This window comes from Triturus cristatus, chromosome 2_1 (genome assembly GCF_964204655.1).
Source record: "Triturus cristatus chromosome 2_1, aTriCri1.1, whole genome shotgun sequence".
Classification (NCBI taxonomy): domain Eukaryota; kingdom Metazoa; phylum Chordata; class Amphibia; order Caudata; family Salamandridae; genus Triturus; species Triturus cristatus.
Window position 1 is genome coordinate 821,693,710 of NC_140581.1, and position 16,051 is coordinate 821,709,760.

Below are 16,051 nucleotides of genomic sequence, written 5' to 3' on the forward strand. Positions count from 1 at the left end.
CAAGACAAGCCAAGACAAGCATGTGTGTCTATACACACCCAACTTTAAATGCCTCCCACAGGGGTATCGGCTTCTGCCATGAAGCCCACATTTTTCTCAAAGTATTCAAGAATTACCCTGTGCAGTCCCTCCAGGAACATGACGTCTAGCAGGGTTGTGGCATGAAACTTCCATGTAGATTGTGTGTGGTTGAGAGTGGGGAGTGAAACTAACAGCTGCACTAGCTAATGATCAGACTGTGTTCTTGGCATATGTCACATATTCACCGTCCAAGTGCTCACCAACCAATAGTCCAACCGGAACCACGAGCTGGGCACAGAAGAGAAAGTGCCCTCCCGACCTGCTGGGTTCTGCAGTCTCCACAAGGCCACGATCTTCTACTATTTTGAGGAGAGCTTGGGCGGAGTGTACACCATGTCAGTTCGCTGTGGCTGACCGGTCGAGTGCTGGGTCTAAATGTGTGTTGAGGCCACTCCCCCCCCCCCCCCCCCCACCCACCGTACCCCCCTTCCCCCACACCCCATCAGTCTTAAAATGGATGACTATGAATGGCACTCCTTTTTTGACCAATAAGAGGACCCTCCTATAGTACAAGGATGAGACCACTTGGACACCCACCCAACGAGCACCAATAACGCTCTGTGTGATTCGTGATGTGTCTCTTGTAGGGGTGCAGTTTGTACATGATGCCTGTTTAAGTATGCATGTACTTGTCTTGTTTTCTTGGGATTGCTGAGCCTTCAGATATACCATGTTAAGAAAGAAATGTGACCTGGGGCTGGGGTCATGGCAGCATCACATGGGCACTTATCGAGCCGTACATCTTCACAGGCAATATACAGCATTTCCCATGGGTTTAGCAAATAGTAGTTCATTGGTGGCAATAAAAACAGTTGCCAATGATTCTTCTCTCCCCCCCCCCCCCCCCATCCCACTACTGCATCCCAAACATGCCAAAGACATCCTAAACGTAAAAGAGACAGATATATAAACAAAACACCACAGTGCATAACAAGTGCTGCAGCACAGTTTAAAGGCATGTGGGGTGTATCCTCGTTGCGGCAGCTAGAGGCCCAAATCCCTCCCTCCCCCGCCCCCCCCCCTTCACCAAGTAGCCTGGGGGGCCAGGAGTAACAACAGTATATCTGCTTGGTAGTAGCACATCATACACTGGTGAAAGACCAACTTCACCAATAATGGACTCAGATCTGTGCAGAACGCACAGTCTGTGGATGTACAGGGTGGTCAAGTGGCATCAAGGGGAGGTGCCTGTCTTTGCACCGTAGACGCCCTACTACACTGTCCGAGGTGCATCAGACCGCCAGCAAGACTTTCTTGATGTCCTAAGAAGTGTTGTGGGTCAGTTGCTCTTGTCTTCCAACTCGGACTCTGGGTGCTCAGATCGTTTTGGGGTAAGTTTTTTTGACAGTCAATCGCTGCTTTAGGGATGGCAGACCTTTTGTACGCCCCCATAGTGGTCTATGCATAATCTAGCGGGGTAAAGCATGGCATATGGTATTTCTGCCTTCTGTGACCTCTTTTTCACAAGGAGAAATTCCTTGAACGCGGACTGTACTGCAGCTGTAAAGTCAGGAAAGAAGGCAATGTCATTGCCCTGATATTGTATGGTCTTCTCCTGGGACAGGTAGAGCACCGCAGTCTCGGTCTCGATAATTGAGTAGCTTGGCTATAATTGGAGGTGGCCTAGCCATGAGACCTATGCACCCTCTCCACTATCGGCAGATTTGACAGGTTCTCAGATCCAAATTTCTCCCTCAACATAGTTTCTACAAATTGTTCCATCTTGCGGGCTATGAGATACCAGCATTAAGCAGGTTATTACGACAGGAGCGTGCCTCTAGGTCTTCATTCTAAGCTTGTATGACCGCCAGAACCTGTTCTATGTTCAAACATTTTGGGTTCCCTGACTGCAAGTTGCCTTCGGCTGCTGATATGTGCTGCTCCAACACTGTGAGTCGTGCCCACTGTTTGTCCAGTTTAGCCAACACAAGAAGATGATGGACGGAACGCTGAAACTTTTCAGACACTCACCCCTGGTCACAGATCTGGGTTGAATCCATCATCGTTCTTTAGCTCACTTTGCCATCCCAGTTCAGACCCAGCCATATGCAAATTAGTCTTGACCCTGTACCTCATGGCAACAGTCCAGCCAAGCTAGGTCTTCCCTGGACCGGAAACAAGCATCCTGGAACTGGTTTTGGGGTAACACCCCTCATCACCCAGGCTAGCTTGAATCCAGTGGCAAAGTGAGCAAGGGACCCACGTCTGGGCATACCCTGCCAACTTAGGGCGAACATATGGCTGGGTCTGAACTGGGGTGTCTGAAAAGTTTCAACGCTCCGTCCATCATCTCCTCGTGTTTGCTAAGAATCCTCATGCATAATAAATTAGACTAGTTTTCAAATAAAACATTTATTCGGCACATAACTATGTAAAAGGTAAACCAAGCTATTGCCTTTTTGTCAACAGGTTCTAAGACATGACTTTTCAATATTACCCATTATCCAAGTGGATAGTACGTCTTTATGACTTACTCTACTGCAGTAAGATACCATCCTCAGATCTTTGTGGCCAGTAAATCGCTCTTTACCACAGGCTTACTGGCCTACTTAGACGAGGGAAGCTCCAAAAAATATTAATAAGATGTTGGTTCGATGAAAGTAGTTCTCTACATATGATCGGGTTGCCCCACTTTATTGAAATTTTGGAAAGATGTAATAGGGCAATAAGGGAGCTTGTTAATTCCAAAGGTGACATCAGCATCTTGTTGCTGGGCATAAGTGACTCACTGGCAATGTTCAAAGTCTCCTTGGGGTATACACCGACTCACCGACTAATAAACTGTGGATAAACTGTTGATATTGCCAGACTGATTAGTACAACTTTGGACAGTAAACTGGCACCCTTTGGTGCACTAATTAAGGCACTGGAACAAAAGCACAAGACACAGTGTCTTAAGGCAACTGCAGAGTTTCCCCACTGAGTGCTTGAGAATCGGTGGAGACCCAGGAGAATTGTGTTCTTTGCCAGGACTGAACACTGGGCTCAGGGACCTAGAGCAGGATAACTGGACTCATGTGTTCAGATCTGAGGGACATTAAAGATGCAGGTGTACTAAACTCTCAGTGTTCTCAATTTGGCAAGAGGGTTGTTTTGTCAGGAATCCATTAATATGGAGTCCAGAGCCAAGCCCCAAAGGGTCTAAGTACTAATTCCACTATAACGCAAGAGTTGGACTCTAGCTGATATTTTACAGTCGGTGTGGATATAGTACTTTCATTGAGTTATCACTCCCTGTCAGACTCTGAAAGCAGAAATCTGGAGGCGAAGGGATGGGAAGTGTAAAGGAATGAGTAAGTGGAGTCGTCTCTTACCTATCAACCTTAAAGCTGGGTCTCCAGTTTTCTTGAAAAGGGTTTTAAGGAATTTGGGTTGCTGTAGAAGAAATAATCTGATGTTATAAGAGGTATGCTACAAACAAAACTAGGAAGCTTCTTAAATGCCTGGTCTTAGATTAAAGATAGCCTGGATTTTTATAATTTGCTAAGAAGTTTAAAAGCTTGTGATTACCAACATGGTGTCCTGGCAGTAATTCTGCCATTGTTAATTATTTATACAAATTACTTTTTTGGCAATTTCCTGCAACTTGAGTGATTGCCTGTAAGTGGAACTCACTGGAAGTGTATTCCACAATTAACATGCTGCACAACAAAAGGAGCGGTGGCCTGGTCTGGCCCTTCTAATGTTAGGGGTGGTAAAAAGGATGACTGCAAATTGCGTTCTAGAGTGTGGGTTTGAATCATTAGGTATAACACAACAAAATATCCGTGGGTCTAACGAGCCTAATAAAGCTGTGAAGACAAGTAGCACAAGCAGAGACCTTTAATTGTACTCAAAGGGAATCCTTTAAAAAGGACGAAATCCCATCACCCACCGAAGTGGCATGCTTCATCATCTGGGATCTCCTCTTGGTTGCAAAACCTAGTGCATCCAAGGGCTACTACCCCCTCACTGAGAGGGAGGAGCTCGGATGTTTTATAGGTATTATTTACTAATAGAATTTCCTAGAATCCGTCAGATGTGAAGAGTTTTGATTTGTAAGAGTAATGGGCATAGTGCACAAGTGTAGAATGTGATGTGTGATCTAAAATTGTCTACCAGGAGAGGATTTTTGTCGACTCATTTCTGTACATTATCCCAAGGACAAGTTGGACCTGTAGATACAACATAGAGTATATGTATCCAGGCTAATAGTGCAAACATTATTCCTAGGGAATTGTCGAGCTAAAAGATAAAGTGTACTGTATCATTGTTCTTCTCCCGATTTTCTAAGGTTCTCTGTGGTAAAATTGTCATAAGATGTTATGTCCTGTTCTGATGAATTGTATTGTTTTTAATTATATTGAACTGATGCAATGTGTTGTATTTTAGGTGTTTTACTATATAAATGTTTTTAATAATATTCATATGTACTAAAGAAATAAATTGACCCTTTTTGTACTGTATGTTATAGTGGTATCATTGCTTGAGTGTGTTAAGGTTTTTGAGTGAGATCTTTTAAAAAAAAAAAAAAAAGTTTATCTATGTGCTTTATATGAATCAAGCATTCCACTAATGATGAGGTGTTCTTGTTGATAGAGTAAATCAAGGGCTAATTTGTTTTTTGTACTGGTAGTACCCCACTCCCTTGGCTGCCGACAAGGGGTCTCTCTCTGTTTAAACACATTTAGGCAATGCCACTGGAGTTATCCAATGCTCTGGCGTTTTCTGTATAATTATGTTGCTTAATCTGCAGATTTTACATATTTCTTTTATTTTTATTTCTACCTCCAATAGATCAAAAGTTACAAAAAAAATAGTACCAAGTCCTTGTCAAAGTTTGACTGTTCATCCTTCAGTTGCTTATTGCTGTAATTGGGCGTAAAATGTGTGCTAATGGGGTGAACTCTTTGCTCAGAGGGCGTTTACATTTCAAAATAAGTAATAATAAAAAAATGCAACTTCACACAGCATAATTTGCTTTTTTCTTACTGTATAATTTAGTGAATCCTGCCACATAATTGGGTCCTTCTCATTGCATAATCCAGCGGCTCTGCTTTAAAGATTGTGTATGTGACTGACACAACTTGTACGCACAGACTGAGCATTCCCCTTGTTTGCAAATGGGACAATCAGTGCAAATCGTTGGTTATGCCATAAGCAGCATATTGGTTAAGGCTACTTAAATATGTTAATCGGGCAGTTTTGATGATCTTGAGGTGTTTGGCTTGTTACCATAACACCCTGTTGAAAGAGTATATTTATATGTATATTCAATGTGATTTGTGTCTACTCTATTTGGTCACTAGCTACAATTACATATTTAGGTCCTCAACATCATTTTCTCTGCTAAATCCAGTTTTCAGCTGCATTGACACGTCCTCGTAAAGCACTGGACTAAGTGGGATGAAGACAAATATGGCAGTATGCCTGCTTTTTCTTTGTTTACATTTCCTCTTGCCACTTTTTTTTTTTTTTAAGACTTGTCTGTATGAAATGCAGTTACAGCCATCAAGCACGCGTAAATGTTAAATCTTGCTTCCACTTGTTTGAGGATAGCTGCACTTGGATAGCGGGCATTCACTAAGCAGCGAGCTCTACCAAAACATTTGTTGTTTGAGATCTTAAATTTTGATAGGAAGAAAAATGCCTTTATTTTGGTTTTCTCGTTGTTTTTTTTTTTTTGGATTAAATGTATGTTGTGATGGTTGCGTTTTTGTAGTGGTGGGGAAAGTCTTTAATGATAGCATGCTAATATGCTTTTGGTACTACTGAACTCCTTTTTTGTTGTGTTTTTGAAGCTTCTATGCAGACTTTGGACCGCTCAATTTGGCAATGCTCTACAGATATTGTCGAAAACTAAATAAGAAGTTAAAGGTAAGCACATTCAGGGTTTTTGATCTTGTAGTACTGTCTTTTTCGAAAAAAAATAGTTCGTTTTCTTTAAGTTATTTCGTGAACATTTCATGTCCAAAGTGGTAGATTTACGGTATAAATGTTTAGCTCAGTTTGTTAGATGTTCCATGAAAATTCCATCTCACTTAGTTTCTCAGCACGTGTGCACACATTAGCAGTTCAGATTTTTAACTCGAAAATGGGCTTGTTTTTCCTACATCGACTGCTGTTTACTTCACAAACTGAACTTGTAATGCACTTGCGTCTTGTTAGCTCTGCCTCCTTCATTAATGCATTTTTCCATATGTTACTGGATTTCCTTAACACGTCCACTTGCAGTATAAATGATTTGTGTAGATGTTACCAGGATTCACCTTTGCTGACATGCAGGGTTGAACTTGTTTTTCGTGCCCAAGTCATAGACGTGCTGTGTGGAAAGTTGAGTCTGCTTTTTTTTTTTTAACTGTCATTAGCAAATTTGGCTCGAAGTAACGAGACATGCGAGTGGTAGGTGTGTGCTCATTCTCCAAATATAAGCATACATTTCAGAAAGAATGGCTTGGCCATTAGATACATTGTTTAGAACCAGAAGTTCTTGGCTGACAAGATGATGCACCAGGATCAGTATAGTCTTGCAAGCAAAATCTACATTAGGCTTAACAACCAGTATAAATGCTCACCAGCAAAAGCTCCCAGTTGGAGTGTAGTTGATCCACATGACTGCTATTAAATTCTTTTATTTTTACGTTGCCAGAATATAACAGGCTGTTGTGGATATTGTTAGAGCTATACTCTTCAGAATAATAAAACACAATTGCATAGAAGCTAGTAAGTTGTATGTATTTGCAAATGATGCCTTGTCCGGGTACAGATTTCAGTGGATTTGAAACCAGCGTTAACAAAAATCCATAATTTTACTGTTGTGTTCTGAAAAACGTTTGCCAGTGTCCACTAATGTACAGGGGCAGTACAAGCTTCCCTAAGACAAAGAACAGGTATAGCACAGTTGTCTTCAAAGCAGTGCAAGCTTTCTTCCCATACAAAGAACAGGTGTAGTATGTGCCGCCCAATACATATTTCAATCATGCACAGAACAGTGGCTTTAGCACTATAAGTTTCCTTGTCCTTTAGCATCCATTAATTCCACTTCGGGTGACCTGAAGTGCATCACAAGTGTGTAGTATTCAGAGCTAAAGGAATGTTTGGATACAAATCAGAAGTAATTTAAAAAGAAAACAAAGGAAATGGGGTCCTTTTTGTAACTGATGAGACATTCCCCGTAAGGCCTCTTCTGGAGATCTCTCTGAAGAGCTCATCTGAAATAATGCGTGACTCTCAATGCATCACCAAATATTAGTAAGCTGGCAACTTACTCTGCTGCTGACATTGTGTGTGACCTGCAAGTTACAAATTCGAATCGTGGTACGCTCCTTCAGTTTGATACATTCATTACTTTTACATTGGAAAATAGAAATAGCCACTCTTTACAGCCCATAAAAGGCAGGCTGAGGTATAAAGTGCTGAATAAAAACATTCTTTTGAAGTTAACTACTGTAGTGTGTCCTAATCTGGAAGTTATGCATGAGGTTTACTATCCATGTCTAGAGGGCACTTCTTGGATACTGTCAAGTGATGAAGCCTCTTCTAAATCATTGTGTCTAGGTCTTAATTCTTCATCTGCATTCCTGTGTGTTCCCTCAGAAACCACCTCTGCTTGTTATGTGTATCAGGAAACATTTATTGGTGTCCTTTCTTGATGCAACATCTAGCCTATCCTCTTGTTCTGAAGGAGTCTGAATAGATGGTGGATGGAGAGATTGTTGAGGTCTATATGGAAGGGTGCAATAATGTGGGTGAGGTAGGTGAATCACTGCAACACTAGGCTAGAGGGACAACTGAGGCAGCGCTATGGAGAGAGTAGAGGTTGGAAGCAACTGGTATCAATCAGTCACGGATGCAACTGGTATGCATCAATCAGGGATGCTTGGGCTGAACAGTACAAGGTGGCATGGCCACATGAATCCAAGAAAGCACCAAGCTGGGAGGTGTGGAGCTAAATGCCATTGTTTTGGGAACAGGGAAAAAGAACAACTGGGAAGTGAGTGGCAAGTTAAGCACTGTATACTGCCTAAGGCTGCTATAGGGTAGCAATTGTGATGATGGAGAGGAACAGGAGTTAGCAGAGAAGGTGACCATCATTTTAAATCAACTGGGATGTGAAGCGCAGAGCACAGAATGCAGTCCGAGCAGTTTGTGTAGGGGTGAAAATTGTGTTTGTGACGAGAGCAAGGACGGTAATCGGTGGTAGGTTCTCTGAGATTTAAAAAAAAGCTTGCCTGGCTCACACTGTAGAGAACAGTGGCATGCAGCTCCTGCTAGTGTGCCTAAGTGCCTCCCATCATGTTTGAAGCACAACTGATTAATTTGCATACAATAAATCCGAGCACCCAGTTTACCTCGTACTCTGCCCGATAAAATCTCAGCACGTAAAATGCGGATTTGCAGAAAGTCAGGTGGTGGTAGAAGCAGCTTGTCACTTCCTTACTACTTCCTCCTTGATTGGAACATCACTGCAACAAACTGCTTCACACCAGGGAATAGCTGGGAGTAGGTCACAGGAGCCAAAGGGTAGGTTCCGTACAGGCAACAGCAGAGTGATGCATTTGGCACAAGAATATGAAGGCTCAGTGTAGAATGGAAGGTGAGATTGTCAGAGTTCCTGAAGAAAATGCTTGTGTGGGTTTCATGTTAGTTGATCAGTTTACTGCAACCAAATGACTCCATATCACCAAGGATGAAAAGCTACAGACCTCTGCTTTCCTTCTGTGGTCCTCCGTAATCTGGCAGTTTAGCCCATGTTGTTCAGTGATCAGAATAAATGTCAGCTGCCACAGTGCACTACGCTGTTTTACAAAAACCAGAGCCTTGAGGTCTTGGTGATGTAGACTCTTCTAGTAACCTTCTACACTGTCATAGTGACAACATAATGTACACTTGGAGCACAAAGGATGGAACTTTATCTTCGAAGAAGTAATGTTATCACTTACCACACCACTTTTAAGATCTCAACTGATCTAGAAATAATTCCAGAATGTACAATGACTGGTCAGACTGTTCATAGTTCTCTGCCAGACATAGAATTATTTTTTAAAAAAAGCCTGTGAAGAGAAGGTTACTCATGTAAATGTGCAAACTATAGATGTTGAACTGGGGAGAGAGAGTTTTTTTCTGGAGCCATTCACAATGACAGCCCAGATGTCTGTTGAGATACGAGGGTTATAGTATTAGCAAAGGGTAAATTTTTCTTATTTTCTGATATTGGGGAGGCTCAGTCCTTGCTCATGAAAATGTCTAATTAGAATTCCTAATCCTAAAGTTGCTGGCTGTTAGGCTTGATATTTCATTTGGGATCAATATTCCAGGTCCGGTGATGCTGGGTGGAGATTTTAACTACCTGCAAGATTTGGTGTTAGACAGATCCTCTGCCACACGGAGGCAAAATAGCTTTAGCTAATTGCAAGAGGGAATTAGACCCAATATCCTAAAAAACATGAACTTTCATGTTTCTCTGTCAATATAACTCTGCTTCATGAATAGATTTTCTCACTTCATATAGCTTGATATTGGTTAATCATTAATATATACGGAATGCCTTCTCAAGACACCATTGTTAAAATCGAAGTGATAGGAATTAAGATAGAAAGAACAGTAGGCCAATGTTTTTTTAATAGTCAATTTAGAGGATGAAGAGTGGTGCACAGAGGTCCATGATGAGATTTTAAATTATTTTAGGACCAATAGTAATACTGCCCATATAGAAAATGTATGTGAGGCTTTTAAGGCAACAGTTCGGGGATACATCAAGACTAAAGGGATACAGCAACGAAAAGAGGCATCCTTACACAGACGGGAAATGGAGGCTGAATTATACCAGACAAACATGGCACTTCTGCAAACTAGAAATGCTGTAAATAAAGAAGTATTTAACCAGGCTAAAATACATATGCAAGAATATTGCTATGCACAAAGATACACTGCAAACATCACATATCTCCAAAAGGTATATGAAGAAAGCGAATACACAGGTAGATTACTGACTTGGCAGGCTTGCGAACGACACGATCACCTCCTTAGTACATATAGAAACCAAGGCCCACTTATCCGAATCACTTGATGTTCAGAAGGCTTTCCTGCAACATTATAAGATGATTTATAATTCACAGCAACAGGTAGATATGATCTGACATGGCAGTTTTTCGATAATCTTCCTAACTCATTGCTGTCAAATGATAAAGCTCAGAAGATGGTTACTAAATTCTCCCTTGAAGAAATAGTGATGCAATCCTTATCTAATGGTAAATCGTCTGGGGAAGATAGCATTTCAGCATCACTATATAAGAAGTTGCACCAGTTTTAAATATCGAAATTTTAAAACTTGCAACTCATATACTGGAAGGAGGTGAACCTCCATCTTTTTGTATAGCTGTGGTAGTGAACTTCCTAAAGTAAGATTAAAAATAGGGAAAACATGAACTCCTATAGGCCAATCAGTCTTTTAAATGTAGACTATAAGATTTTTACTAACCTTTAGCAAATAGGATGAGTAATGCAATAGGTTCGATTGTACACCCAGATCAGTACTGGTTTGTGGCAGTCGGGCAACTTTTTACCTACACAAACATTTTAATAAAAGCCTTAGATTACTTGACACAGAAAAAATACCAGCACAGATGATGTTTTTAGACGCCGAAAAGGCTTTTGATTTAGTATCTTGGGAAAACCTTTTCACGATACTTGGAGGATTTAGGTTTCCCAAAAAGCTTACTGAAATAATAACTTGCTTACATAAGGGTGCTACGGCGCAAGTCATCATTATTTCTAGGAATATAGCTGCATGCAGAGTGAATAGGAGCATACAACAGGGTTGCTCCTTGCCACCATTACTCTGTGCCTTGTTTATAGAGCCGCTGGCAATAGCTATCAGAAATAAAGCAACTGCAACAGAGCCAATAAACGGGATGTCCAATATAAAACTATACGCAGACGATATTGTCCTGTTCCTTAAACCCGAGCAAGATATTCAGGAGAATCTTTGGGGTTTTTCAAGAATTTCAAGAACTAGGCGCATATCAAATGAATACGTGAAAAACTGAAATTCTATTATGTAATTGTGCACTAGAAACTTTATTACCTAAATTTTATTTTATAATTAATACAAGACCAAAGCGCTATTTAGAAATGTATGTCTCCGAGAATGTGAACGATCTGTATATACTGAATTACGTACCGTTAATACACAAAATGATGCTGCTGCTCGCCAAATGGACCCAACTGCCTCTTTCATTAATTGAGCGCGTGGCCTTAATTTGCATGTCAATTCAGCCTCTTTGTAATTTTTTGTTTTTAGGAATTCCATATGCACTACAGATGACATGTTTTAGAGAGTTAGGAGGGTCGTTCTCGACCTTTTATATGGGCAAATAAAATACCCAGACTGGCACTAGATACCTCATGCAGGCCAACTATGGAAGGAGGTATGTCGCTTCCTAACTTAAAGGAATATTACTTCGCGAATGTTGCACATAATACTTATAGATTTATTAGCAGTTCAAGCTTTTACAGCACAGATAACTTTTTGATAAGATTTTTAAAAGAATATAACATTTTAAATCGGAGCCTTGTAAAAAAAAAAAAAAGGAAAGTACGATATAAGGTACTGCAATGGTTATTAACATAAAAGGCACAAATGTTTAAGTATTACAATATACCTCTGATAAATGGCTCCACGTGCTTGATAGATATATATTTAGGGTAACAACGCCTGGTAGAGTCAAATCATACACAGAAATGGGAAAGGAATGGATATTCCATGGTTGCTGATTTTTATCAATTCAGATGGCTGGAAGAACTGGAATGAGATCGAACACAGCATTACACATTTCAAAGTTGCATTACAACGGTCTTGTCTCCAGATTAGAAATTACCTAAAAAAAATATAGATCTCACTCTGCTCTCTACAAAGCTGGATCTTACTGAGGAATTGATTGAATCAACCACACGTAGATCAATTAGTGGCTGGATATCAATTTTTAGAGAGAACACTAATAATAAAACATTTGAAAAGGCTTGGGATAAATGGCAAACTAAAAAGAACCACCATCTTTCGATGGGAGCTTGGAATAAGATCAACAAGTTTAATGCCAAGGGGCTAACTTTAGGAGAACGCAATGTTACGCCAAATGGCTACTACATAGAACCCCAGCCTTTTTACATAAAATATGCCCTCGGATACAAGATAAATGCGCTCAACGTACAGTAGGAGGTGGGGGTAATTGGGATTGTCCAAAAATAAAAATGTTTGCGGCAACATCAATAAGTAATGTAAGCACAATTTAGAGACAGGGGCAGATATGGATATTAACATTGCTATTATAGGATACTCCCCGAATATTATAACCAGCCTTTTACAGGAGAAACGTTGTAGAATTGGCAGAGTGAAAACATCCCAACATTTCAGCAATGGCTGAACAAAATGTGTAGAGTTCGGCACTTGGAAAAATGATTATCCTTTAAGGTCATCCATCACCACCCCCTTTTATACTGCTTTGTTCGCCATAAGGTGGCAGGGTATGCTCAGACGTGAGTCCCTTTCTCACTTTGCCACTGGATTCAAGCAAGCCTGGCTGAAGACGGCTGAAATGCCAGAAACCGGTCCTAGGAAGCTTGTTTCCGGTCCAGGGAAGGCATGGCTTGGCAGTTCGGGCTGGACTGTTCCCATGAGGCACAGGGTCAGACTGATTTGCATATGGCCATGTCTGAACTGGGGTGGCAGAGTGGGCTAAAGAACGGTGATGGATCAAACCCGGATCTGTTGACTGGGTGTGAGTGTTTGATTGGTTCTGATGCTCCGTCCATCACCACCCTCTTTTGTACCGCATCCTTTAAGGTCAGGCTCCTACACTAAGTTTAAATTAATATGGGAATTTCTTTGATGTTCACTGGGAGGGAGGGGGGTAAAGGATTTGCAATATGTAAAAGTGTTATTGGAAAACTGGAAGGTCAGCGAGGATTGTGCAATAGTAGATTCTGATAAGAATATGGAAATGTTTTTTATTAACTTAAAAAGCAATGTATTCACTTCCATTTTTAAGTCGTGTTTAAACTGTATTTATTTGTATAATCCAAATACTTGTAGGCATTATATTGTTAATTCAGGCGATATTGTTTTTTCTGAACTCTCTGAAATAAAAATATATTTGAAAAATAATAAAGTTGCAGTGAAGATAAGGTAGCAGATTGAATTAACGGCTGCAGTGTTATGATACGAATTTGACTAAACCAAGCACTATTAACCATACAATGTTAGGTGATGCTAGAGAAGCACCAGTAGCATTTAATAAATGCTGAATGTTCAACGCGACTCTGAAAAAGAATCGGGCAAAGGGAACTCCATTGAAAAATAATATAAAATATATATGGTGACAAATATCCCTGTAGATTGAAACAGAAAGATGGAGACTGCTTCATTGTGGGGATCTGTACCGTTTGCACATTAACCAGTGTGCAGCATTAAGAAGCTTAGTGTTAAGGCTGTACTGTGTAGCAATGACAAAAGTGTAGAAAAAACAGGCCACTGCTTTTAAGGTCTGGCTTGACAGTTTTATATTACATATGCTTTAAAATATAAATGGTTGGCTTAGTCTTCACACGGAGGATTATTTCTCTCACCTCGTGCTGTTGGCTGTTTGGTGCGTTGTAGTGCTTGAGTGGCTATTTTGCATCTCAAAAGTCCACTGAATCATCAAATATTGAATTCTGTATTTAATAGATGCATTATTTACAAAATGCAGTCGTTTTGTTTAGTTTATTTTTTCATGAGCAGCAAGCTTTTTAATATCATATGCAGGACTCGAAATGTAAGTCAGACCTATTGGCTTTGCCACTGCGTATTCATTCAGAATGCAGTCGAAGGTGAGGCAAGTATGACATTCAACCAGAAGCGATATCTTCTGGAACAATATAAATTAGCCTTTCCTACCAATAATCAAAAAGACTGTCCATGGTTAGCACCACTGGATTTGTGCATCAAATTATTTCAGGATTGACTGAACTCTGTGGCCAAGATAATAAATTGAGCTGTTATAGACCAAAAGGCAAATTATGCACATCTGTTGATATTATGTTATTGTAACATTGGAATGTGCATGTGTATTGATAGAAATGCAATCTGGGTGCTTTACAAATCGGTGTTTCACGTTTGATATATATATATATATATATATATATATATATATATATATATATATATATTTTTTTTTTAATTCATTCAGCTGATATTTTGTTTTTACTGCAAACGATGTGCGCAGTAAATTGAGTGCAGGTCTTTGTGTGGACCCATTTTTATAAAAAAGAACACCTTTTTAAGGTCGAACCTGCTAGACCGTGCAAGCGCGGTCTATTGCGAGACATATTGTGGCTGACCAAGCACATAGTAGGACTTGTAGCCCGCCAGTTGCTTACTGTTGCTTGACTTGCCTTATCACTCATTTGCCTAATCCTTATTGGTGTCCCTAGCTTGACAATGTTTTATAGAATATTGCCTCTTTGCCATGATTGGCTGGCATTGCTGCCTCCACTGCTTGCTATTCAAGCACTATTTTTTTGTTTTGTATGACTCACTCAATTACAGTGCGCGTTGTTGCACCGTCTCCCTCGTTCACTGTGTTGCTCTCTGTTGCCCAACTGCTACTTCCCAGCCCCCTCCCTGTTGCGCTCTCCAGTTTGCTTCTCTCCAATACCTCTCCCCACCTGCGCTCCTCACGTCGCTTTACCCCAACCCTCTTTTTGCTTTCGAGTCCCTTCTAGCCACCCCCCTCACCTCGTTGCTTTTGGGTCCCTTTCTGTGTTGCCTCGCTGTTTACCTCCCCTGTGTTGCTTCCTCTCCTTGTTTATACACAAATATCCTTGTGGGCTTTACCAGGGGACTGGGGAAGGAGAGCTATTTATAAGGGCAGACTGTTCGTCTACTTCCACCTTAATTCATACACACACAAAGTGAATCTGCCCTAGAGGCCTACCTTTTTTGGGGCCTACTGCCCTTACTCCGTGAGGCAGTCCTTAATCATTGGTGGTTCTCGGTATCTGCCCGATTATTGTAGTTACCCTACCGTCTCCCACAAAAAATCACAGGATGACCTCAAACACCCCCTCAGTGTCATGCTTCATCATTGGCCATCCTGAGCTCGCCACAGAATTCTCTAGTGGCGGGCCGACCCTTTCGCAAGGTATTTTAAGATGGGTCTTTGCGTGAGCAAGGGAAGGGTCGTCTGAATAAAAATCACTAACTTCTGCCAAGGTATATGCTTAAAATTTTATTTGTGATGGAGGAGGGATGATTAAAAAAGTAAAGGTACAGATGTGTCTCATTAGGTACTCCTGTCCAGTCTAAGTCGACAAGTTTCAGCCATGGGTGGACCTTAAGAGGTGTGTGGCTTTCTTCAGGACCAGTAGGGAACCCTAAATGTCCCAAGGGGTGTGTGAGGCCGTCCAGTAATTTTTTGTGAGAGACTGTAGGGACACCACAATAACCAGGCAGATGCACAGAACTACCCATGATGGAGGACAGCCTCAGGAAGCAAGGGTCGTAGGCCCCAAAAAGGTAGGCCTCTAGGGCACATTGGCTTCCACTCCCTGACATGCTTTAAAAAAAGCTTTTGCATCTTTTATTTCCTTTTTAGTTACCTTTTTAGTTACTGATCCAACTTGAATCGGTAACTAAAAAGAAAAAAAGGCTTGCGTGTTTTTGTAGACGCATGCATGCATACTGCATGCTAACAAAATGACGTGAGCAGTAATGTCTAGGCCTGGGCTAAAATTCTGTTCCGCTCGCGGAAATTGCGATAATTTGACATTTTCGCGTTCCGCGGAGAGTGCGAAAATTTCAATGTCCGCAATCCGCATTTTACCGGAAATTTTTTGCTTGCTCGCGCTGTAAAATAATACATTCTCGCGTGCGCGCAATCGCCTTACCTGAATCCCCGCGTTCGCCGACAAGTTTTTCCGGTCGCGTTCTCCACGAGATGTTGGATTGTTGGTA

The 16,051-nt window shown here is 41.0% G+C and overlaps 1 protein-coding gene across 17 annotated transcripts in view; it reads left to right on the forward strand.

The window, feature by feature from the left end:
• The window catches only part of CDC14B (cell division cycle 14B), a 609,243-nt gene that overhangs the window by 248,812 nt on the left and 344,380 nt on the right, over window positions 1–16,051 (forward strand). For all 17 annotated transcript variants that reach the window (XR_014970356.1, XM_085632862.1, XM_085632855.1 and 14 more), the window contains exon 3: window positions 5,862–5,937. Coding sequence is in view for 16 of the 17 variants with exons in the window: in XM_085632862.1 (XP_085488988.1) it covers window positions 5,862–5,937 (76 nt within the window). In the remaining variant the exon portion in view is untranslated. The remainder of the gene's footprint in view (window positions 1–5,861; window positions 5,938–16,051) is intronic.